Raw genomic sequence first — 23742 nt, forward strand, 5'->3', positions numbered from 1 at the left:
TGTAATCATAATTGTATGATCAAAAGTGTTGTTCTGTTACAGTTGAATAAAAGTTAGCAAATGTTTGCCAAAAATGAATACAAATTCACTACTTTAGTAGTGTTATTGAGGGGGTTGTGTACTTTGAACATCATTTAACAAAAAAATTGCTCAAATACAGGTTGTTGACAATAGAGAGACAATAACAAATTCTACATCCAATGACCAATAATGAACTCCCTCAACCAGCAAGGGCAATCTAAAGTACACCCACTATACTCCTATGAAGAATAGAATATCTCATAATGCCACTTAGATCCAGAAAATTGAGCCATACTTCCACAGCAGAAAACTAAGCATCCTAAGCTTAATGAAAAAAAAATTGTTCATGCAGATATCAATGTTTTAAATTATATTACTATTGAAATTCACACATTAGATCAAAATGATCAAATGATTGTCTTAATATTTCACTGTACAAAACAGATCAACCACTGAGAGATATTCATAATTGTTTATAATCAAATACTTAAGTTGACTTGTATTTCTAAGGAAAAAATAAAATCAAAGAAGATGGCCATTTGTTCTTTTTTTGTGAACATGATGGTGGTATTTACTAATGTTAGTTTTTTTAATGTTAGTATTGGGCTATATTGGCTGCCGCTGGTAATTCCCCAACAGGGCAAATTAAAACTTTACGCATGTTGTCAAATTTTGTGGTGGGGAGTGACTTCACATTTGTACCATTCTCCACTCAAAAATAGCCAGGAAATGTCATTAGATCGTTGGGTCAATCATCTGGAAGAAAAGTGGGAGCTGGAAATTTTTCTAAAAATACTTAAAAAAATATATAAAATATTAGGGGCCAGCTTTAGCCTTTTTATTATTTGCCCAAAAACAACAATAACAGAAAGGTATTTTGAACATACAGTTTCAGAGAGATGGTAACTAAATTCTTCCTCCTAACCTTGGAGATTCTGAATGAACAAGAGCCAAGGAAAGGATGGGTCCAATTCTTTTTTAAGGAGGAGTGCTACTTACTCAACAGTAAGTAAGAAATTCCAGTGTTCCAATTAGAAACAGAGGTAAACATTCCTAAACAGCAAGCTCTTGGGTTGTTGGTTGATGAGACCATTAACTACGTACTGTTCAAATATCTTCTTACTAGAAGATATTTGAAAAATAAACACATAGAAACTTTAGTAACCTTTGAAAAATAGCCACCCAAAAAGAGATCAAACTTCTAATAATTTATTTGAAAAAGGATTCGAGTTCAGCTTTTCTACTTCTATAAGCTACCAGAAGAAATTATCTTATTCTCAGTTCAATGAATATTCATCCATGAATATTTCTTAATACTATTTAAATTTACTCATACATCTGAATTAACTGTGTTTTTGCTCCATCCTTGCAATGAGCACAATTAGCCAGTAATAAAATAAAGGCAAAAGCAGTATAGATAATCTTTGGTCTGCAGAATACATTCTTATCTCTTTCATAATTCTAAAATCAGATATCAATGGAGTATCAGACTGTGATTCTCCAGCATTTTTCAATGGGTACTGCCTCTTGGATTTCTTAAATCTTATTGGGTTTAATGAGGACTGTGGAGTTATGAATGTCAATGAAAAATTCAATTTAAAGATCACGAGGTTTAATGTTCCTTATTATTCGTTTTAGACAACTTTATTTTATTTTTTAATATTTACTTCACTCTGAATCTCATAGATGTTTAAAAACTATTAAATGACACTCATCTTTTATATCCAGCAAAGCTTATGCCAGAGAAACACAAAAACTGCAGATGCTAGAAACTTAAGTAAACAAAGAGAAGCTGGAGGGACTCAGCGGGTCAGACAATATCCATGGATAGAAGTAGTCAGGTCAACGTTTCTGGTCTGCACCCTTGATTGAGATTTTATTTAATTATTCACCCAAAACAATAGGAACACAAAGAGAGGTATTTTGAACATAGTATCAGAGAGATGTTAATTAAATTCATCCCCCTCCACTCCATCCCATAACCTAACCTTGGAGTCTCTGACTGAGCCAGAGTGCGAGGAAAGGCTGGGACCAATCCTTCAGGAGGTGTCCTGCTAACTCAATAATCAGTAAGAAACTCCAGTGTTCTAAATGGAAATCTTCCTAAACAGCAAGCTCATGGGTTGGCTGATGGGACTATTAACTATGAACTATTCAAAAAATGTTGAATTTTTGGCAGACATGCATTTTGATTGATCAAGGGTCCTGATCCAAAATGTTGACTGACTATTCCTTTTCATGGATGTTGCCTGACCCACCGAGTTCATTAAAGCTTGTGCCAATTCTCGCCAACTGGTTAAGCCCTCTATCTTGTTATTAGCTTCCTCACTTCATTGCTGTAGACCAGGCCTGTGGAGATTGGAGTGCACAACTAGTGCTAATATGATATAGGAGACAGAAAGTAGCAAAAGGGGAGTTAATTTAGAAATTATATTAATTGTAATGTATAAATATTGGGAGAATTTGTAAGATTAGTGGGTTACATGCATACACACATTTTAAAACATATCTTATTTCAAATACTGAAGAATTCATATTCAGTAACATTGCAGGATCTTAGGAGACTTTTATGCACATTTCACAAGTGGGTGCTAATTGAAATGACATTATGAAATGAATGACCATTGTTTGGAGGAGACAAACTGGCTGTTAAAAAGTACTTAACAGTGTGCACACAGAAAGGTCACTCCTGGGTTTTGTTTATGTAAGACAACAGCTTGACCAAGGAGAACTCCTGTTATTTGCTGAGGAAGGTGGGGATTTTGCAAGTGAGAGAGTCACATGGGCTTTCTGGCAGTCTCAGTTGGAGAGAGGGAGAGAGAGAGAGGGGGAGAGAAGACAAGCCTTCTTAGCTAGTGGGTGTACTGAAAGCAACTGAACAGTGCAAGCCAGGAAAAGTTGGTTGGAAGCAGAAAGTTCCAGAGCAGTGGATGGCTGGAAGTGCTATCTGTCTGATGTTTCTCTTGGAATAAGGGGAACAGAAAGGAACTCTGTGATAGCCTGAAGAAAGAGACCTTGAGGTGACTAATGGTGGTACCTCAGTTGTAGAAATCCTGGAACAACAAATCTCTCTCTCTGCGAACCTTCTTGAGCGGTAAACATTTACCTTTTGAGCACCAAAGCCTGGTGAACTTTAAACATGTTAAATTCTGTGCACAATATAAGAATTGTCTACAACTAGAGAACTTGAAAGAAGGATAAGTGAGATTGAACTATGAACCAAAGAACAAAGGTCAGACTCGGGGTCGGAGGAGACAGTGAGTCAGTGTCTGGTGTCGGGTGAGAGGAGGAGGAGCCAAGAGACAGCATCAGAGGGTGAGTAAAATAAATTGCTGAACTTACCGGGGCTTGGGCTCAGAAAGGTCAGACTCGGGGTCGGAGGAGACAGTGAGTCAGTGCCTGGTGTCGGGTGAGAGGAGAAGGAGCCAAGAGACAGCATCAGAGGGTGAGTGGAATAAATAGCTGGACTTACCGGGGCTTGGGCTCAGAAAGGTCAGACTCGGGGTTGGAGGAGACAGTGAGTCAGTGCCTGGTGTCGGGCGAGAGGAGGAGGAGCCAAGAGACAGCATCAGAGGGTGAGTAAAATAAATTGCTGGACTTACTGGGGCTTGGGCTCAGAAAGGTCAAACTCGGGGTCGGAGGAGACAGTGAGTCAGTGCCTGTGTCGGGTGAGAGGAGGAGGAGCCAAGAGACAGCATCAGAGGGTGAGTATAATGAATAGCTGGACTTACCGGGGCTTGGGCTCAGAAAGGTCAAACTCGGGGTCGGAGGAGACAGTGAGTCAGTGCCTGGTGTCGGGTGAGAGGAGGAGGAGCCATGAGACAGCATCAGAGGGTGAGTAGAATAAATAGCTGGACTTACTAATTTGGTTAGTTCAATCTATATGTAAATTCGAGCTGGGTGTCGAAGGAGGAGAAGCTCGGAGAGAGTGACGTCGAGGTAAGCAGTTAAATACAAGGGCTTACTGGGGCTTGGGCCTACTCAAATCGGGCTGGGAGTCTGAGGAGGCAGCAGTTGGAGTTTGAGCTGTGAGTCAGAGAGGAATAGGAGCTTGGAGAGAGTAACTGGGTTAATTGGTCAAGGTTAATTGGTCAAGGTTAATTGGTCAAGGGGCCGGTAAAAGGAGTAAAAGGGGAGGGAGCGGCCAGCGAGGAGCGGCACACTGAGTGAGTGGGGCACTGAAGGAGTGGGACTTCCAGCCTTTGGCTCAACAGGCTTAGGCAAAAGCAGGCGAGGAGAAAGGTAAGTGGCATTATTTTAGCTCAGTCATGCCTATGGGGTTAGTGCTTTGTACTGGATGTCAGATGTGGGAACCATAGGTGAGTCCCACCCTCCCAAATAGCCACATCTGCGTCAGGTGCACTGAGATGCAGTTCCTTAAGGACCGAGTTGGGGAACTGGAGCTGCAACTTGAGGACCTACAGCTGGTAAGGGAGAGTGAGGAGTTGATAGATTCAACTTTCAGGGACATAGTTACCCCAAGACCAGATGTGTCAGGTAAGTGGGTAACTGTCAGGGGAGGGAAGAAAAATACCAGGAAAATGGAGAGCACACCTGTGAATATCCCTCTCAGTATCAGATAAATTTTGTTGGATGCTGTTGAGGGAGATGACCTGACAGAGGCTGGCAGCAGTGACCAGGTCGCTGGCACTGAGCCTGGCATGGTGGACCAAAAGGTAAAGAGGAATGCAGTGGTCATTGGGGACTCCATTGCCAGAAATACAGACAGGAGATTCTGTGAGCCAGATAGGTATGCCCACATGGTGTGCTGCCTCCCTGGTGCAAGGGTGCAGGATATCTCACATCGGGTCCAGGGTATTCTAAAAGGGGAAGGCGAACAGCCTGATGTCTTGGTACATGTGGGTACCAATGACATAGATAAAAAGAAGGAGGAAGTACTGAAAAAGGATTAAAGAGAGCTAGGACAGAAACTAAGAAATAGGACAGCCAGGGTGGTGATCTCTGGTTTGCTACCTGTGCCAAGTGCAACTGAGGACAAAAATGGAAGGTTAAGAAAAATGAATGTGTGGCTGAGGGGCTGGTGTAAAGGACAGGGTTTTGGCTTCCTGGATCATTGGGATCTCTTTTGGGGAAGGCATGACCTCTACAAGAAGGATGGGTTACACCTAAACCCAAAAGGGGTCAATATATTGGCAGCTAGGTTTGGTACAGCCGTCGGGTGCAGTTTAAACTAATTTGCCAGGGGGGTGGGAACCTGTATGATAGGGCAAAGGACAGAAAAATAAAACAGGAAAAGTTAGGTTAGGCAGCAAAAGTAAAAAATCAGAAAGAGCAAGGAGGGTGAAAAAAGCAAATCTGAAGGCTTTATATCTTAATGCAAGAAGCATTCGGAACAAGGTAGATGAATTAGGTGTGGAAATTGAGATAAACAAATATGATTTGATTGGGATTACAGAAACATGGCTGCAGGGTGGGCAAGCCTGGGAACTTAACATCCCGGGGTATACGATATTTAGGAGGGATCAGCAAGAAAGCAAAGGGGGTGGGGTAGTATTGATGGTGAGAGAAGGGACCGACACGATTGACAGAAAGGATATCAACTCGGAAGATGCGGAATCTATATGGGTAGAACTGAGGAATAGCAAGGGGCGGAAAATGTTAGTGGGGGTGGTATATAGGCCTCCAAATAGTAGTGTAGAGGTGAGGGAAGGCATTAAAAGAGAAATTAGAAAAGCGTGCAATAAAGGAACAGCTGTCATCATGGGAGACTTTAATTTGCATATAGATTGGACCAGCCAAATTAGTAAAAATACTGAGGAGGAGGAATTCCTTGAATGCACCCCATGGAGCTGGCAGGTATGAAGCCCTCAAGGCCCTGTTGGTCTGCACATTCAGCCTCTCATGCCGGAAACGGGCTATGCGGTTGCTACATATGGACGGCCTGGTTGACCGCGAGCTGTCAGCCCTGATGAGTGACAAGTCGCGTCTAATCTTCGAACAGATCTCTTTTGAGCAGATGTTGGAGGACATCCTCCTCCTCTTAGCAAATGAGGTCTTCTCTGACCCACTAAAGGTGGCCACTCGCAGGGACGTTCTGTGGCATGCCAAACAAAATGGTGGAACAAGCATCAGGATTAGTGCTACTTCATGGCCGAAACTCCAGCCACGCTGCATCCCAGCAGCAAAACCTGCAACACCCACACAAAGAGATTTCTTAGTCTTGATGCTTTTACCATCAAAGTTGGGGATCTGAGGCCTGCCATTGCCGACTGCCATGCTCGTTCCAGCGAAACAAAAGAGCCAGCCGTCGATGATGGCTACTGCAGCTGGCCACCATGATAGCCTCTTATACGTCTGGGACAGACACTCTGGGCACAGGTTCCCAGTAGACACGAGAGCAGAAATCAGCATCCTTCCCACCCTCGAGCCATGATACCCAAACCAGAAGGGCTGGACTGGAGCTCACGGCAGCCAACAGCAGCACCATCTGCACCTACAACAAACGGACTATTCCCTTGTAATTTGGTTCCAGGTGTTTCACATGCAGACTTCCTCCACGCGCACTGTTTAGTTGTGGATCTGAAAGGACAACAGCTGGTTGAAGCAAAGACATTCTTAACCTTCTACTTCAGTGAGGCCATTGCCGGCTCTGCACCTGGACTCTGTTCCACATTCGGATGAGTTTGCCAGGGTGTAGTTGGAGTTTCCATCCATCATCACGCCGCAGTTTTCCACAGCAGCCCCTAAACACAGCATGATGCACAGGGAAATTCCCTGCACGCCCAGGCCCACAGGCTACCACCAGATACGCTCTGACTTGCGAGAGTGGAGTTTAACAAAATGGAGGAGATGGGGATTGAACAGTATTCAGATAACCCATGGCCCTCTTCGCTCCATGTGGTGACTACAGGAGGCTGATTGACACAACCATCTCCGATAGATATCCTGTCCCACACATCCAGGACTTCACAGCCAGCCTGCACGGGACACGCATCTTTTCAAAGACTGACCTGGTTCGAGGGATGGTATTACCCCGATCAGCCTGTTCAAATTCCTTATGATCCCTTTCGGCCTTAAAATTGCAGTGCAGATCTTCCAATGCCTCATGGACACAGTAGGGTGGGATCTAGACTTTCTGTTCATCTACCTAGATGACATCCTGGTAGCCAGCCACTCCCACCAGGAACATCTGGCACATCTTCGCTTGCTCTGCCACCGCCTCAGTGACTACGGCATGGCCAAGAAGAGACTTTTACCATTGACCATCTCAAACCAGCATGCCTGGACATTGAACAACCAGTTGTGGCGGGCGCCACCGGTTAGGAAACAAAGCCGGCACATAAAACAGACAGTGTATCGATTACAGTTTCTGCACTTCCTATTGCCAGTTTTGGGAAGGGGTCATGTGGCGGCTCACCCAAGCGGAAAGCAAACCGGCTCCAGCAGTCGCAGGCAGGTCTGCAGTGTTGGAACCAAGGAGTTAAGTAATCATGGAAAAGTACAAAGAATGTCAGAGTAAAACAAAATGGATAAACGACTTTAGTAGGAATGATGAGTCATAAGGGTACACGGGAGGTGTTGATTAGAACAGAAGATTATGGCCAAGACGAGAACAAAGAAATAATTAGAAATACCTGGGGTATGGATTGACCTGATCAAAACAACAGGATGTTCTGGCTTTGGGGATTAAGATAGGAGGTCTACACCATAGATAATTGCAGAACAGGAAATTGCTTGAGATAAATCTTATGCAAGGAGCCTATCAAAGAAAGTCAACTCTTGGTCAGTGTAATAATGTTGATCTATATAAACAGAAGAGACTGGACGGTAGGAGTCAGTGTTGGGAAATAGTTCACCGAGAAGGTGACCTATGAACTAACGACTGAACCAGAGCTCTGTTAAGCTTTATTTTTGTGCTATGTAATAAACTGATTGTGAAACCGAATACCTTCTCCTATCACTTCATTCAACGAGCACGGTGGACTCAGCCAACACATAGACCAAGTTGAGGGTAGGGTAAAGCTAGAGTCCGACAGCAGCCAGCAGCGTTCACAGGGTCTCTTAGTGCAGGCCAAAGCTTCGGCCTAGAAGCCGATGTCACTTCCAGCCTGCAGGGCACAAGAGTCGCTGGGGAAGCACTGGCCTCTTAAACATGTGATTTTGAATGAGTAAATCAGTTGAACTGAAACTCTGCTCAACTCAGTGTGTTTCTTTCACTTGCAGTGGCTTGGCATGCACACTCTACTAAAATTAAATGGCCATGTGCAGAAATAGAATTTGTAGCTAATGGTTACTTTACAGTACCCATTCGCAAAGGATTGGGGGGGAGGGCAGATGGTCCCCCTGAAGGGCACAGCACATTTAAGGTGGGGACTGAAGTGAAAAATATTTTTGTTTTTTTTAAAATAGTTGTTCTGAGAGAACTACAGAGAAAACAACTAAACTTGACTGCTTCACAGGAAAGGGAGTCCATAAACTTTGAGCATTGTTTGCAGGGACCATAACCAAAACCAGGATGAGAATGACTGGTTAGCAAAGTGAAGGCCAAAATGGCTGATGATATCCAAAACTGTTACCTGAAGTCCACCCAAATACCACAATTCCATACTTTTCTACCTTTTAACATTACTTAAAACATGTTTTTATATTTCTCTTTGAAAATTTCTTAAGAAAAGTGGAATTACTTATTCTATGATGGAGCAATTTCATTTTTTTAAATATTTGATTTACAAGGAGGCTTCCTGACCTTTAATAGAAGTCAAAATAAAATTGCTGGTTTTAGCACTGGATTGGAGAAAATAATCAAAGATGTGAGACATTAAAACTAGACATCTTCAGAAAATAACCAACATGGTTTACATTTATTATATTTTGTACCAATATTGTTTGTAGCCATCTAATGGACAATTATTACATTAGTATTCTCTACTGATTCAAATAAAATGCATTTCTATTCATAACATTTAAAATAAATTGGTTATCTTATTTTTAAAAAGGTATTCAGGTTCTAAAGTTTCTCTTACCTCAAACTGTTTTTTCACAACCTGATTGTAAGCAGAAAACTTACTTTGCCCAGCATTGGCAGTTTTGTCAGAAGTGCTTATAGCTGATGCAAGATCTGGAAACTCTTCATCATCCTAAAAAGGCGAATTATTTGTTTCAAGAACATTGTTAACACAACAGCAGTATTTGATTGAGCTCAGGTTTCTTTAACAAAGCCAGAAAACAATATGGGTTTCAAAAACAGAGAATTTGCTTACAGAATTACAATAGCTGTAAATTAAATGAGAAGTACTTTTTACAAAAAGAAATGAATGGCCCAGAGCTATGACCTTATCATAAACAGAACAATAGCAAAGTGCAATATGATCATTCCTATTTTCTTTACTAGTACTATTTTATACTTTAAAAAAATTAAAAGGATATGCTCAGGTCACAATAATTGAAAAGTGAGTACTATTCTTTACCCTGTGTAAATTCTTTAAAGTAGCAAAAAAATAATTCACAACTAAGAAAATTATGCAGAGTGCTGCTATTCCATTTCCTGGAAAGATCTAGAACTATGCCAACTGTTAACCAATAGTAGTAGTGCCTTCTAATTTGAAGTATAGCAAAAGATGGTGATCAGTACAATGAAAATTTAGATCTACAAAAAAAAACATCAAAATGTTCTGATCTTTCCAATCTAAGAATATTGAATGGTACTATCTACTCCCTTTATGTACATCAGACTTCAGGCCTGCAGGAATGTGGCTGACAATTAAGCACTCCCCAAAATGGCCAACTGCTATGTTTAAACTGGAAAAGTATTTAAAAAAAACTAGATAGAAATACCTGGTATCCACCTGGATACTGAACTCAAACAGTGCAAAGGCATTTCCAGCACAGTCACACTGATAAGATTTCCTCTTAAACCATGGATTAATGTTGGAGAAATTTGTCTCACAGACCAGTCAAAAATCAGCCAAACAGACATGTGTTCACAGAATTACATCTCAGAGGCAATGCACCAGACTCATCCATCACAATTCATGGGCAATTCCTATCCACTGGCAGAACAGTCCCATTTGTAATTCTACAAAAAAAGGAACTGCTTGTACCTACATGCAATGAGGACTGGTCGACAATCTGTCATTGATGATGAACATCTATGCCAGGTAAAAACCATTAATTGAGAATGAGTTAAACTGCTTAATCTTGATATTTTAATGAAATTACCACTATAAATTATCCTACCACAACAACAGCGAAGAAGCTCAGCACCATTCAAGATAAAAGCAGCCAATTTAATTGGCCCCCATTCAACACTCTGAATATACCCACATCTGCAGATCACAATTGTCAATTTCAGTTGTCTAAAGCTGTATGAGTGGACAAAAAGAGAGATAAAGAAACCACAATATTTTGTATAACTGATCCTGGAGTGCAGGAGTTACAGAGTGTGGGCTTTGGTGAGTATCAGTCAAGTTTATCTTCAACTCTTGTCAGAAACTGTAGTAGCTAGTATTTAAAGAGAAAGATGAACCTCATGTAATTAGTACTCTAAACTAAAGGAACATAATAAGTGATGAGCTCAAGGGTGGGAGAATTTGGACCCATGGAATGCTCCTATTGCAATATGTGGAAACTTAGAGACTTCATGTGTCCCAGGTAATTTAGTGTACAGAAAATGTGTAGTTGCAGTTCTGAAGTGATGGCATTCTACAGTTGAAGCTGCAGATGGACTCTCTACGAAGCATCCGCAACAATGGGGTCATTGTGAATAACTCATTTTGGGAGCAGGTTACACTGCAAACAATGGCAGCAAAGGCAGAAGAGCAGTGGGGTGGTCAGCAGGAACAGCTATTGGCAGAGTCAGGTAGTGCAGAAGTCACCTGCAGCCATCCATATCTCAAGCTGATGCAATGTCCTAGACAATGATGAGGGTGGAATGCAGGGAAAAATCAGCAAAACTAAGTTTGTAGCATAACAGTGCTGGATGACAGGAAAAGAAAAAGATGAAGCGAGCCATAGCAATTGGAGACTCAATTGTAAGGAAAGCAGACAGACATATGTGTGGTCAACAATTGAGACTCTTAAATAGTATATTGCCTCTCTGGAATGAAGGCCAGGGATGTCTCAAAGCAGTTGTAGAATATTCTGAGGAGACTGAGTGATGGCAGGTGGTTGTAGTACATGTCAGTACCAAGGATGGAAGAAGAGGTACTGCAACATAAACTTAGGGAGCTAGGTAGTAGATTAAAGAGCAGGACCTCTCAAGATTGCAATCACAGGATTACTATGTGCTACTGAGCAGAGGAATAGGAGAAAGATAAGATCATAAAGAGGGATGTAGGAAGGAGTGGTTTAGATTTTTAGATCACTAGGATATTTCCAGGTTATGTGGGACCTGTAAAAGCAGGACAGATTACACCTGAACTGGAACAGGTCCAAAATCCTTGCAGGGAGCTTGCATGTGCTAAGGGGAGGTTTTACACTATTTTGGCAGGGAAATGGGACACCAATCTGATGTACAATTAGGAGAGAGGTAGATAATAGACAGAGCAGACATGGCAGGATGGATAAAATAAACCATCAATTTTAATATAGGAGTGTGACTGGAAAGGTAGTAAACTAAAGACTGTTGATTCCCACGAGAACATAAATAAGACCAAGAGTAGGCTATCTAGCCAATTGAGCCTACTCTCACCATTCAATAAGATCATGACTGATCTGGCCATGAACATGGCTCCACCTATCTGTTTTGTCTTCAGATTTAGATTTATTGTCTAAATACCCCTGAGATTTTTTTTTCCCTGCTGGCCAGCAAAATTTCTACTTATCAGTAATTGTACACTGTACAAGTAGTCCTCAACCTACAATGGGTTGCATTACAGCACTCCCATCGTAAGTCAAGAAAATTTTAAATCGAAAAAGAATACCGCACCTACCATTTTGTACAATTAAATGTTAAATACTTTTAGTCCACACTGAAAAAAAACCATTAACGTACACAGCTGAAAGCACACTGGTCCTTAAGAATGTTTGAAGCAGGAGGAGTCACGTGATGGAGTCGTGGCCGGTCGGGTAAAACCAGTCCTCTCCAGGAAAAAAAGTCAGGAAAAGACAAAACTCAACAAATATAAAATACAAGAAATAGAAGATAAAGTTACAGAGAAGAAAAAGAAGATGGCACCCAAGAAGGAGAAGGAAAAGCAACCAGAAATAAAGTCACCGGAGAAGAAAGAAAAAGGCCTTACCTGCACAAAGGAACAGGGAGCTGTGGTGGCAAAGAGTGCACGATCCCCGAGGTTGGTGCCTGCCCTGCGGAGTCGTGACCTCCCAACCGGTGGACTTAAAAAATGGCTCTCGGAGCCAAAAGTGCGCAATCAAAGGAAAAAGAAAACACCGACGGGAGGGGGGGCTCAGCCAAGGAGCGGGCAGCCACAGTACGACCAGCTGAGGGTCGCCCGACACCAGGGCTCTCAGCTGGAAGATGAGGAGGGAGCGAGGGAGAAAGACAGCGACGTGACCAACAAGAGGATCAACAGCAGGAGGCCCGACAAACGGGCAGCCCAGGAGGGGAGGACCAACAGCAAGAGGCCCAGCAAGAGGAGGCCCGATAAAGAGATATAAGCAATTCATCAGGAAAAACAGAAGAGACACAGAGACAAAGAAGAGAAGAAGACACAAACACAGGTACAGACACAAACACAGGTACAGACACAAACACAGGTACAGACACAAACACAGGTACAGACACAAACACAGGTACAGACACAAACACAGGTACAGACACAAACACAGGTACAGACACAAACACAGGTACAGACACAAACACAGGTACAGACACAAACACAGGTACAGACACAAACACAGGTACAGACACAAACACAGGTACAGACACAAACACAGGTACAGACACAAACACAGGTACAGACACAAACACAGGTACAGACACAAACACAGGTACAGACACAAACACAGGTACAGACACAAACACAGGTACAGACACAAACACAGGTACAGACACAAACACAGGTACAGACACAAACACAGGTACAGACACAAACACAGGTACAGACACAAACACAGGTACAGACACAAACACAGGTACAGACACAAACACAGGTACAGACACAGAAGAAGAGGAACAAGAAGACCAAGATCTTCACAGAGAAATAGAAGGTAAAACAGATGGACAAAATATAGATAAAGCCTTTTTGAAGAACAAATGAGAATGGTTATCATTAGAATTTAGTGCAATTAAAAGAAAAATGAAAAGAGCAGAAGATAAAATGCAAAGTTTAGAACTGGTCATGACAGAAATAGGGAAAAGAGTAGAAAATGTGTTACAGCGGGAAATGGCTGTAGAAATGGAAGTCAATGACTTAAGAGAAAAATTGGAAGAAAGTGACAAAAAAATTAAAGAGACCCAGAGTTGTTATCTCGGAAAATTGATATGTTGGAAAATTATAGTAGGCAAAACAATATAAAAATAGTGGGCCTGAAGGAGGATGAAGTAGCCACAGACATGAAGGAATTTATAAAAGAATGGATCCCAAAGGTCCTGAGAATGATAGAAATGCAGGAAGAAATGGAAATAGAAAGGGCACACAGAGCACATCAAAAACCAAGATCAATCTTAGTAAAATTTTTGAGAGAATATATACTGGAGCAGGCAAGGAATAAAGTTAGGGAAGATAATAAGCCATTGGAATACAAAGGTCAAAAAATATTTTTTTACCCAGACACAAGTTTTGTACTCTTAAAGAGAAGGAAGGAGTTTAATACAGTGAAAACGATTTTAAGGAAAAAAGGTTAAGACATTAATTCATGTTAAGTCATCCAGCTGTGCTTAAAATATTTATACCCGGGGAGCAAAACAGAAGCACAAGAACTCGCAGAACGTTTCCAGGACAGAAGGAGAGATGAAGAATGAAGAACGGTGATAAAGTATATATAAAGATGTAAAAACAATGTATATATAAAGAACTAAAGAGGGAAAAGAGAAGGGAAGGAAGGAAGTAAGGGGGAAAAAAGAGAGCTTTGTTATATGTGTAAAAAAAACATTTTCTGGGGGGGGCTGGGGGCAGAGGAAATAACCATTCACTGCAAAATCAGTTGATGCTTGTGAGCAAGATCATAATCCAAATGGAAAGGGGAGTTGTGGTTGCCTGGCAAGGGATAAGGGGCAACTAAGAGAGGGGGGAGGGGAGCTTTTGGGTTTAAGGTATTATTGGGTGTGGGAATTGTTGGAGTATTTTATGTTTTAAATGTGTTGTCGTACATTGAGTTTAAAAAGGGAAAACTAAGATGAAAATGGGAAAGGGGGGATGGATGTGGCGAGAAAGCAGAACTATATGACTATAAACATTAATGGAATACATAACCAAATTAAAAGGAAGAGGCTACTAAATTTATTGAAGAAAGAAAAAATAGATATAGCATTTGTGCAAGAAACACATCTAACTGAAGTGGAACATAACAAATTAAAGAGAGACTGGGTAGGAAACATAGCGGGAGCATCATATAATTGAAAAGCTAGAGGTGTAGCCATATTAGTTAACAAAAATGTACCAATCAAAATAGAGGAGGAAATAATAGATCCAGCAGGGAGGTATGTAACGATAAAGTGTCAAATATATTCAGAATTTTGAAATTTGCTCAATATATATGCACCTAACGAGAAGGATCAAAAGTTTATGCAAGATATTCTTTTTAAGATTGCAGACATACAAGGAAATATATAGATAGGAGGGGATTTTAACCTTAATTTGGATTCAATGATGGATAAAACTGGACAAAAGACAAGCAAAAAGAATAAAGTACCCAAATTTATGGTTGAATCAATGCAGGAAATGAAACTTATGTCTATATGGAGGAGGCAACACCCAAGAGAGAAGGAATAATCATATTATTCGAGTAGGCATAAAAAATACTCAAGGATTGATATGTTTTTGTTGTCGGCCCATATTCAAGGGAGAGTTAGGAAAACTGAGTATAAAGCTAGAATACTATCAGATCATTCACCCCTGTTATTAGCAATAGAACTGGAGGACATCCCCCAAGAACATATAGATGGAAGTTAAATCCCATGCTACTTAAAAGCCAGGAATTTAGAGAGTTTACTGAATGCCAAATTAAAACATATTTTTAAATAAACACAGAATCAGTGAAAGACAAATTTATATTATGGGACACAATGAAAGCCTTCATTAGAGGGCAGATAATAAGTTATGTAACTAAGATGAAAAAGGATTACAATTGGGAAATAGAGCAGTTGAAAAGGGAGAAAAGGAACTAGTAAAAAGGGATGATATAATGAAAAAGAGAGAATTGGCGGACAAAAAAAAATACGAAACATTACAAACGTTCAAGGTGGAGAAGAACATAATGAAAACAAAGTAAAAGTATTACGAACTGGGAGAAAAAACACATTAAATATTAGCCTGGCAACTTAAAACAGAACAAGCTAAAAGAACTGTATTGGCATCAAGGAAAAAGGACAAACAAATTGCATATAATCCAACAGAGATTAATGAAAACTTTAAGGAATTTTATGAACAATTATACCAAACTGAGAACAAGGGGAAAGATGATAAAATAGAAGAGTTTTTAGCTAATATTGAACTGCCGAAAGTGCAAGAAGAAGAACAAAGCAAACTAATAAAACCATCTGAAATAGAGAAAGTACAGGATATATTAAAAAAGCTGCTGAACAATAAAACACCAGGAGAGGATGGATTTCCAATAGAATTTTATAAAACATTTAAAGAGTTATTAATTCCTCCTCTCCTGGAAATAATGAACCAGGTAGAAGAAACACAAAACTTGCCAGATTCATGTAAAAGAGCAATAATTACAACGATGGGGAAGGATCCATTAACACCAGCATCATATAGACCAATATCTCTACTTAACTCAGATTATAAGTTAATAGCGAAATTATTAGCAAACAGATTGGCTGATTGTGTACCAAAAATAGTAAAACAAGATCAAACTGGATTTGTTAAGAAAAGACGAACAACGGATAATGTCTGTAAACTTATTAATCTAATTCATGCAGTTCAAGGAAATAAGAAACCAACAGTGGTTGTTGCTTTAGATGGAGAAAAAGCCTTTGACAGAGTAGAGTAGAACTACTTAAAGTATTACAGAAGTTCAATCTACCAGAAAAATATATTAATTGGATTAAAGCATTGTATCATGGACCGTTGGCAAAGGTAGCACTAAATGGATATGTATCGAGTCACTTTAAATTAAGTACGTCAACTAGACAGGGATGTCCATTATCCCCCTCATTGTTCGCCTTAGCAATAGAACCATTGGCAGAACTGATAAGAATAGAAAATAAAATAAAAGGGATAAAAATAAAGGAGGAGTATAAAATCAGCTTATTTGCAGATGACATCATAGTATACGTAACAGAACCAGAGATATCAATAAAAGAATTACATAAGAAATTGAAGAATATGGAGAAATATCGGGGTATAAGATCAATGCAAAGAAAAGTAAAGTGATGCCAGTGAGTAATGCGGATTATATAGAATTTAAAAAAGAATCACCATTTAAATGGCAAGCATAAGCAATCCGATACCTCAGGATCAGGTTAGATAATAACTTAAGCCACTTGTTCAAACTAAATTATTAGTCACTAATAAAGAAATTGCAGGAAGGCTTAGAACATTGGAAATAATTACCGCTAACATTGATAGGGAGGGTAAACTGCATTAAAATGAATGTGTTGCCAAGGATACAATACTTATTTCAAACGTTACCAATTCCCTTAACAGAGAAATTCTTTAATGAACTAAAGAGAATAGTAAGGAAATTCTTGTGGAAAGGGAGGAAACCGAGGGTAGCATTAGATAAATTAACAGAGAGGTATAACCAAGGTGGTTTGCAGTTACCAAACTTTAGAAATTATTAGAGTCGCACAATTAAGGTATTTATCAGATTTTTACCAGACAAGGGAAAAACCAGACTAAACTAAGATACAACTAGGTGAAATAGGGGAGAAGGTACCATAACATATGCTTTATAAGTGGGATGAAAAGTTGGTGCAATATAAAAGCTCACCAGTATTGCATCATTTACTTAATATATGGAAGAAGATCCACTTAAAAAGGAAAAAAACGAATGACCAAATACCAAAATTATTACTGAGGCAAAATCCACTAATCCCTTTTACAATAACCTTGCCTTTAGAGAATGGGAAAGAAAAGGAATCAAAAGAATAGAAAATTGTTTTTTTGGGAAATAATTTATTAACATTTGAACAGTTGAAGTACAAATATGGAATAACTCATGATATGCAATGTTTGTATATCATCAACTGAAAGCTTATTTAAAAGATAAATTGGGAAACAGATTGATATTACCAGAAAGAAGCAGCTTTGAATATCTGATTACAGACACATGATAATTAAAAGATTTATAACAAACATGTACATTAAGCTGCAAGATAAGGAAAATGATGAAATAAGCTATAAACCTAAACAAAAGTGGGAAAAGGACTTAAATATAAAGATAAAGAATGAAACATGGGAAAAGTTGTGTTCTGGAACTATGAAGAATACAATAAACACAAGGTTACGCATGATACAGTATAATTGGTTACACAGGTTATATATCACGCCACAAAAATTAAAAGAATGGGATCCAACATTATCAGACAGATGTTTTTGCTGTAAGAAGGAAATGGGAACAACAATACATGCAATTTGAGCATGTACAAAAATGAATACGTTTTGGGAAGAACAAAATCATATTTAAATAAAATCACAAAAAATAACATACCGAAAATCCAGAGATCTTTCTTTTAAATAACATTAGAAGTAAAGAATTAGGCCTCAAAATGGATAAAGCGCAAAAATGATTCATGATGATAGCCTTAGCAGTAGCAAAAAAATGTACAATGTCAACATGGAAAATGGAAGAGAGCCTGAGAGTACAGCAATGGTACATGGAAATGAATTGGAAAAAATAACATAATTAAAAAATAAAGTTACAATTGTTTGAACAAATTTGGGAAGCATACAGGGAACATAACAGAGAGAGCTTGCCTCAGACGTCCATCTCCTAAAATGATAAGAAGACAAAATGACTTGATTCAGTGTGTAAAAACAGATGACGCATTTTTCTTGTTTATTTTCCTTTGTGTGAAAATATTGTTTAATGGTTTTATTGTATTGTATATGTTGAATATTTATGGGTTTTCAAGGGGGGATGGGAAGAGGGGAGGGAGGGAAGGGGGGAAAAAAAGGGAGAAAATGCCACTGTGTATATTTAACGAGAAACATTTGTACACATTTTAGTTGATATGGTTCGCAGTGTGAAAAATAAAAAATTATTAAAAAAAAGAATGTTTGAAGCATTGAACTAAAATGAATTGCTGGATTGCGAAGATGCTAATCATCAATTTCACTCTCTTCTAATGATGCTCAACAAAAGCTTGTAGAACGTACTGCATCATTGACACTTTTTTAAACTTTTTTTATTTTTCACACTATGAACCATACTGACCAAAATTCACACAGACATTTCCCTCTTGAATATACACAGTGTCATTTTCTCCCCTTTTCCCCCCCTCCCCTCCCTCCCTCCCTCACCCCCCCTCCCCACTCACTCAACGTTCAACCTATATGATACATTAAACCCATTAAACAATGTCGTCACACAATGAAAATAAACAAGAAATTTGTGTCTTCTACTTTTACACACTGGGTCAGTTCATTTCGTCTTCTTCTCCTTCTGTCATTTTAGGCGGAGGAGGTCGGCGGTAGGATTTCTCTATTGTGTTCCATGAACAGTTCCCAAATTTGTTCGAATACTGTGATGTTATTTCTTAAATTATATGTTATTTTTTCCAATGGAATACATTTATTCATTCTATGTACCATTGCTGTATTCTCAGGCTATCTTCTAATTTCCAGGTTGACATAATACATTTTTTTGCTACAGCTAAGGCTATCATAATAAATTTTGGTTTAACAGGCATCGTCCTCTTCAGGAAAGTTTCAATTTTTGACTGGACAAATTGTTTATTCTTTTCAATGTAAATTTCTCTATAGCAAGCAAGAGCTGACAGCTCTTGCAAATCTATCGTAATTAACATTCATACGCTACTATTGATAGTAGCAAGCGCCTCAGCCAGTTTCTTTGCTGTGAACTTTATTGGTGCCTTGAGTATAACTTCTGTTTCCTCTGCCTCAGTTTCTTTATTTCTTGCTTCCTCCAGTTCGATCAGCTCCTCATTGGAAAACTCTTTAGCCGCAAAGACAACAAGCTGATGAATGTCCTCTTCATCCATTTCCAATTCTGGCTGTTTCCCAAGCAATAATATCTTGTTATGTATTTCATCAACAGCAAAATCTTTGTTAAAGTCTTTTAAAGTGCTCACAAAAGTCTGCAAAACTTTCTTTCAAATGCTGTTCATGCATTGCCTTGTGACTTCTTCCCATGCTACAGCGACGTTCTGGATAGCTTATAAAATGTTAAAACCTTTCCAAAACTCTCAGCCACGTTCATTTGATTTAACAGCCTGGGCAAACATCTGGCATAAATAGTATGCTTTTGAAAGTATACTTTGGTTCATTGGTTGAATAAATGAAATTGAGTTCCATGGTAAAAACATAGCCTTTAAATCAGGATGCACGTTGTTGAGCTGCTGTAGATGCCCTGGAGCATTGTCTAACATCAGCAGGCTCTTCAATGGGATGATGTTTTGACAACAGCATTCTTTTGCCTGGGGAATAAAACAGTTCAAAAACCAGTCTTCAAATAACAATAATGTCATCCAGGCTTTCTTGTTATGGTGATAATAAACAGGAATTGTATGCTTGCTCACATTCTTGAATGCTCTAGGGCACACATGTCAAACTCTGGCCCGCGGGCCAAATTTGGGCCGCGATATAATTATATTTGGCCCGCAAGATCATTTCAAAAATGTATTAGAGGTGGCCTGCCCTACAGCGAGAGCCGATGCTGTTTTTTGGTAATGTCACCCCCACCATCCTCCCCCTTCATTGCACATCCTCCCCACCCCCTAACTATCCCCTCCCCCCTAAAACCACCCCCCCCCTAAAAGATGGCCAGAATATTCTCAAAAAGGAATCCAGAATGGTAAAGTTCCACAAACCTTCTGCTGGGAATCCTAACAACACCCGGGCATCAGATCCACGGGACGCGGAGGGAGCAAGAGTGTTGCAGGTTGACCGTGCAAACTTTGAGAACGGGGAAAACAAAATTGTAACACGAGAAGTCTGTCGATGTCATCAGCCGGCAAGCCAGTTGGAAGGCTCCCCGCACAACCAGTCACTTCTCCCACCTGTCGAGCGGTGCGGCGGATTGGCGAGCGCCTGTGATTTCCTGTCGGCGTGACAGACATGGCAGGCTGCGCACGGCCCCTGCTGTTCCGCAAAGGCTGATCGGCAGCGCGCTGGGCCTGAGTGGGTGGGTGGGTAAGCAGGGGTGGGCAGAGGGTGTAGGTGAGGAGTAATGGGCAGGGGAAGTTATGGTGGTGCGAGGGGCAGTTAGAGGGAGGGATGAGTAGAAGGAGGGGTGGATAGGGAAGAGGTAAAAGGGGAGGGGCAGGGCGAGTAGGGGAGGGGTGATTAGAGGGTGAGAGACGGGTAGAGGGAGGAACAGGTTGAGGGGAGAGGCAGTAGAGGGGCATGTATAGGATGGGGTGGGTAGAGGCAGAGCGAGTGGAGTGAGGGGTGAGTAGAGGTTGGGTAAAGGACTGGTCAGGTAGAGGGATGGTGGGTCGAGGGTGAATAGAGGCCTAGAGCCTGAGGAGTGAGCAGGAAATGCTGAGTCCTGATGCAGGCCAAAATGGACGCAGCCTGTGAATGCTGACTACATCTCCACAGGGACCAAATAGGTTTCCCTCAGGTCAAGCAAAGGGTGAACTTGAGCTACCTACTCCTGACCTGTAACATTATCCTCCTAAAGTTATATCCTAAAGTTTAACATTACATATGTTGAAAGAAGAGAAAACATGCAGATGTTGTTGAAAATTTTCAATAAATATTTAGTTCGGCCCTCGACTTAGTCCAAGTTTTTAATTTTGGCCCTCCGTGAATTTGAGTTTGACACCCCTGCTCTAGGGTTTTCAGAGTGGTAGGTTAGGAAAGGCTTCAATTTGATCCCTGCAACATTTCCACCCAAAAGCAGCATTACACAGTCTTTGAATGCCTTGAATCCTGGCATTGTCTTGGCCTCTTGATTAATGTAGGTATGCTCCTGCATAGGCTTCCAGAACAAGCCCATTTCATCAACATTAAACATTTGTTCTGGCAAATATTCTTCATCAACAATTATCCTATGCAGCTCTTCCTTAAAAGCTTTAGCAACTTCAGTATCAGCACTTGCTGCCTCACTACTAACCTGCATATTATGAAAATTATGTTTGCGTATACTATGACAGAATATAGATATGTTTTTGGGAGATAAATTGGGGCAGGGTTTATTAGTGTGGGTCATACACAAACACTTTAAAACAGATCTTAATTAAAGTCCTGGAGCTCTGCTAATGCTAGACATATCGGCCCCAGAACCTTTGCAGAAGCTTTGGAGAGTGCCCTAGAGACTTCACTAATGGATTGTTGTTTACAAAAAGGCAACAGATGAAAGAACTTGTTGGAGCTGCATTCTGTCTGGAGTGGAATTTGCTGTTCTCGGAAGGTCATGTGATTTTGCAAGCAGAGAGAGTAAAACAGGTTTTCTCTCTGAGAGCGAGAGAGGGTCAGTCCTACAGTTTTACAGTCAGCAGCAGCAACTGGGACTGGAACAGGACAAGCTGGCAAGCTTGTGGAAAAAACCCCATTTGGAAGACAGGTGTGAGTGCTTAGTTCAGCCTGGTCAAAGCCCATGTGGTTCATGCAAGAGGAGAGGATTGGCTGTCTAATGTTTCACTTGGAATAAGAGAAACAAAAAGGCACTCTGTGGTGACCTGAAAGAAAGAGGTTATCATCTGGAGAACCCTGAGGGGGCAAGTTTCTTTGGCAAGACACTGAAGTGGCTAATGGAAGTAAATTAGATGTTGGGTGTCAGTGTACAATAAATCTCTCTGAAAACTTACAAGAACCTTCCTGAGTGGTAACCATTTACCTTTTAAGCACCAAAGCCTGGTGAACTTTATAGATGTTAAATTCTGTGAACAGTATAAGAGTTGCCTGCAACCAGTGAACTTGGAGGAATGAGAAGTGAGATTGGACTGTGAACCAAAGAACTTTTCTGAACTTAAGCACACATTACATACACTTGAGCTTAGAACTAGAAGGGGGTTAAGTTAGGTTAGTTAAGTCAATAGTGATAAGTTAAAATGTGATTCTGTTTTCATGTTTAAAGATAATTAAAAGCAACTTTTGTTTAAGTAACCATTTGTCTTGGTGAATATCTATTGCTGCTGGGTTTTGGGGTCCTCTTGGCTCGTAACAATACACAGGATCATCAGCACGCTCTTTAAGCATATCGAAAAGACTTCTTGTCTTAGCCTGTATTGTCAGTAGGCTAAGCAGCATCCGCTTTTGTATTTGATCTTCCATCCATGTGACAAGTAATCTTTCCATATCATCAATTGACCCAACTCTTTTCTTCCTGATGATGGTCTTAATCACTGCTGCAGATGATGTCACTGCCTCACTGATTTGCCCCCTTATCCTTTAAGATGGTCAAGATCATCGGCTCCGAAAGTCCTAAGTCACATGCCACAGCCATTACTGCTTGCCATCTTCAGGCTGAGCAATTATCTTGAGTTTCATCTCCAGAAGCAGGAGACAAACAGGGGAATTTTGTAGACAGGATGGGTTGTTTACAGTGCACTCGTTCGCATGGTCACTATAGAGACTGCAAGAGTGGTTAAGTCAGAATCGCGAGAGTATGCTGTACAATACTCCTGCACAATGCTGCCAGTGCCCAGCATCGTGAGACAGTAAAGTACCACATATCGCAAGTGCGGGAACAGATTGGAACTCGAAATTGAAAGGGCATTGTAACTTCAAAAACCATAAGACTGGCCATCATAATTTGGGGACTATTTGTACTCAAGAAAAAGATATATATACATACACAGAGTGAAAAATGTAAACAGACTGACAGTACAATATGGAAAGAATATTCAGAAATAAATAATGTGTAAAGTAAGAGTTCATAACTGAGTCTTTGGTTGAACTTGTTGTTTAGGAGTCTGATGGTGGAATGAGAGCAACTGTTCCTGAACCTGGGGGTACTAATCTTATGGCACTGATACCTCTTTCCTGATGGCAGCAGTGAGAACAGAACATGTCCTGGGTGATGTGGAACCTTGATGCTGCTCTCTGATGGCAGAGTTCCACGTAGACTTCCTTGATGGTGGGAAAGAGACTTGACTATGGTGTACTGGACTTTGACCACTACCTTTCTGCAAATACCTGAGAAAGTAGAGGTGTTGATGTGCTTTTTTTTTTATGATGTCACTGGTATGCTGGGTTCAGGAAAAGTCCTCCAAGATAGTGACTCCCAGGAATTTAAATTTGCTCACCCTCTCCACCTCTGATACCTTAAGGATCACTGAATAGTACATCACTAGTTTTCCCTTCCTAAAGTCCACAATCAGCTTATTGGTTTTGATGACACTGGGTGCGAGGTTGTTGTTAGTGCACCGTTCAGCCAAATTTTTAATCTCCCTCCTGTACTCTGACTCATCACCCCTTTTTATACAACCCATTACTGTGGTATCACCAGCAAATTTGTAGATGGTTTTGTTCTCAAATTGAGCCACACAATCACAGGTGT

General features: G+C 40.4%; 1 protein-coding gene across 4 annotated transcripts in view; it reads right to left on the bottom strand.

Moving 5' to 3' along the window:
* Positions 1–23742, bottom strand: part of secisbp2 (SECIS binding protein 2) — a 108731-nt gene that overhangs the window by 39584 nt on the left and 45405 nt on the right. For all 4 annotated transcript variants that reach the window (XM_069928679.1, XM_069928669.1, XM_069928690.1 and 1 more), the window contains exon 9: positions 9006–9119. In XM_069928679.1, the coding sequence (XP_069784780.1) occupies positions 9006–9119 (114 nt within the window). The remainder of the gene's footprint in view (positions 1–9005; positions 9120–23742) is intronic.

Source organism: Narcine bancroftii, chromosome 1 (assembly GCF_036971445.1).
Source record: "Narcine bancroftii isolate sNarBan1 chromosome 1, sNarBan1.hap1, whole genome shotgun sequence".
NCBI classification, from domain to species: Eukaryota; Metazoa; Chordata; class Chondrichthyes; order Torpediniformes; family Narcinidae; genus Narcine; species Narcine bancroftii.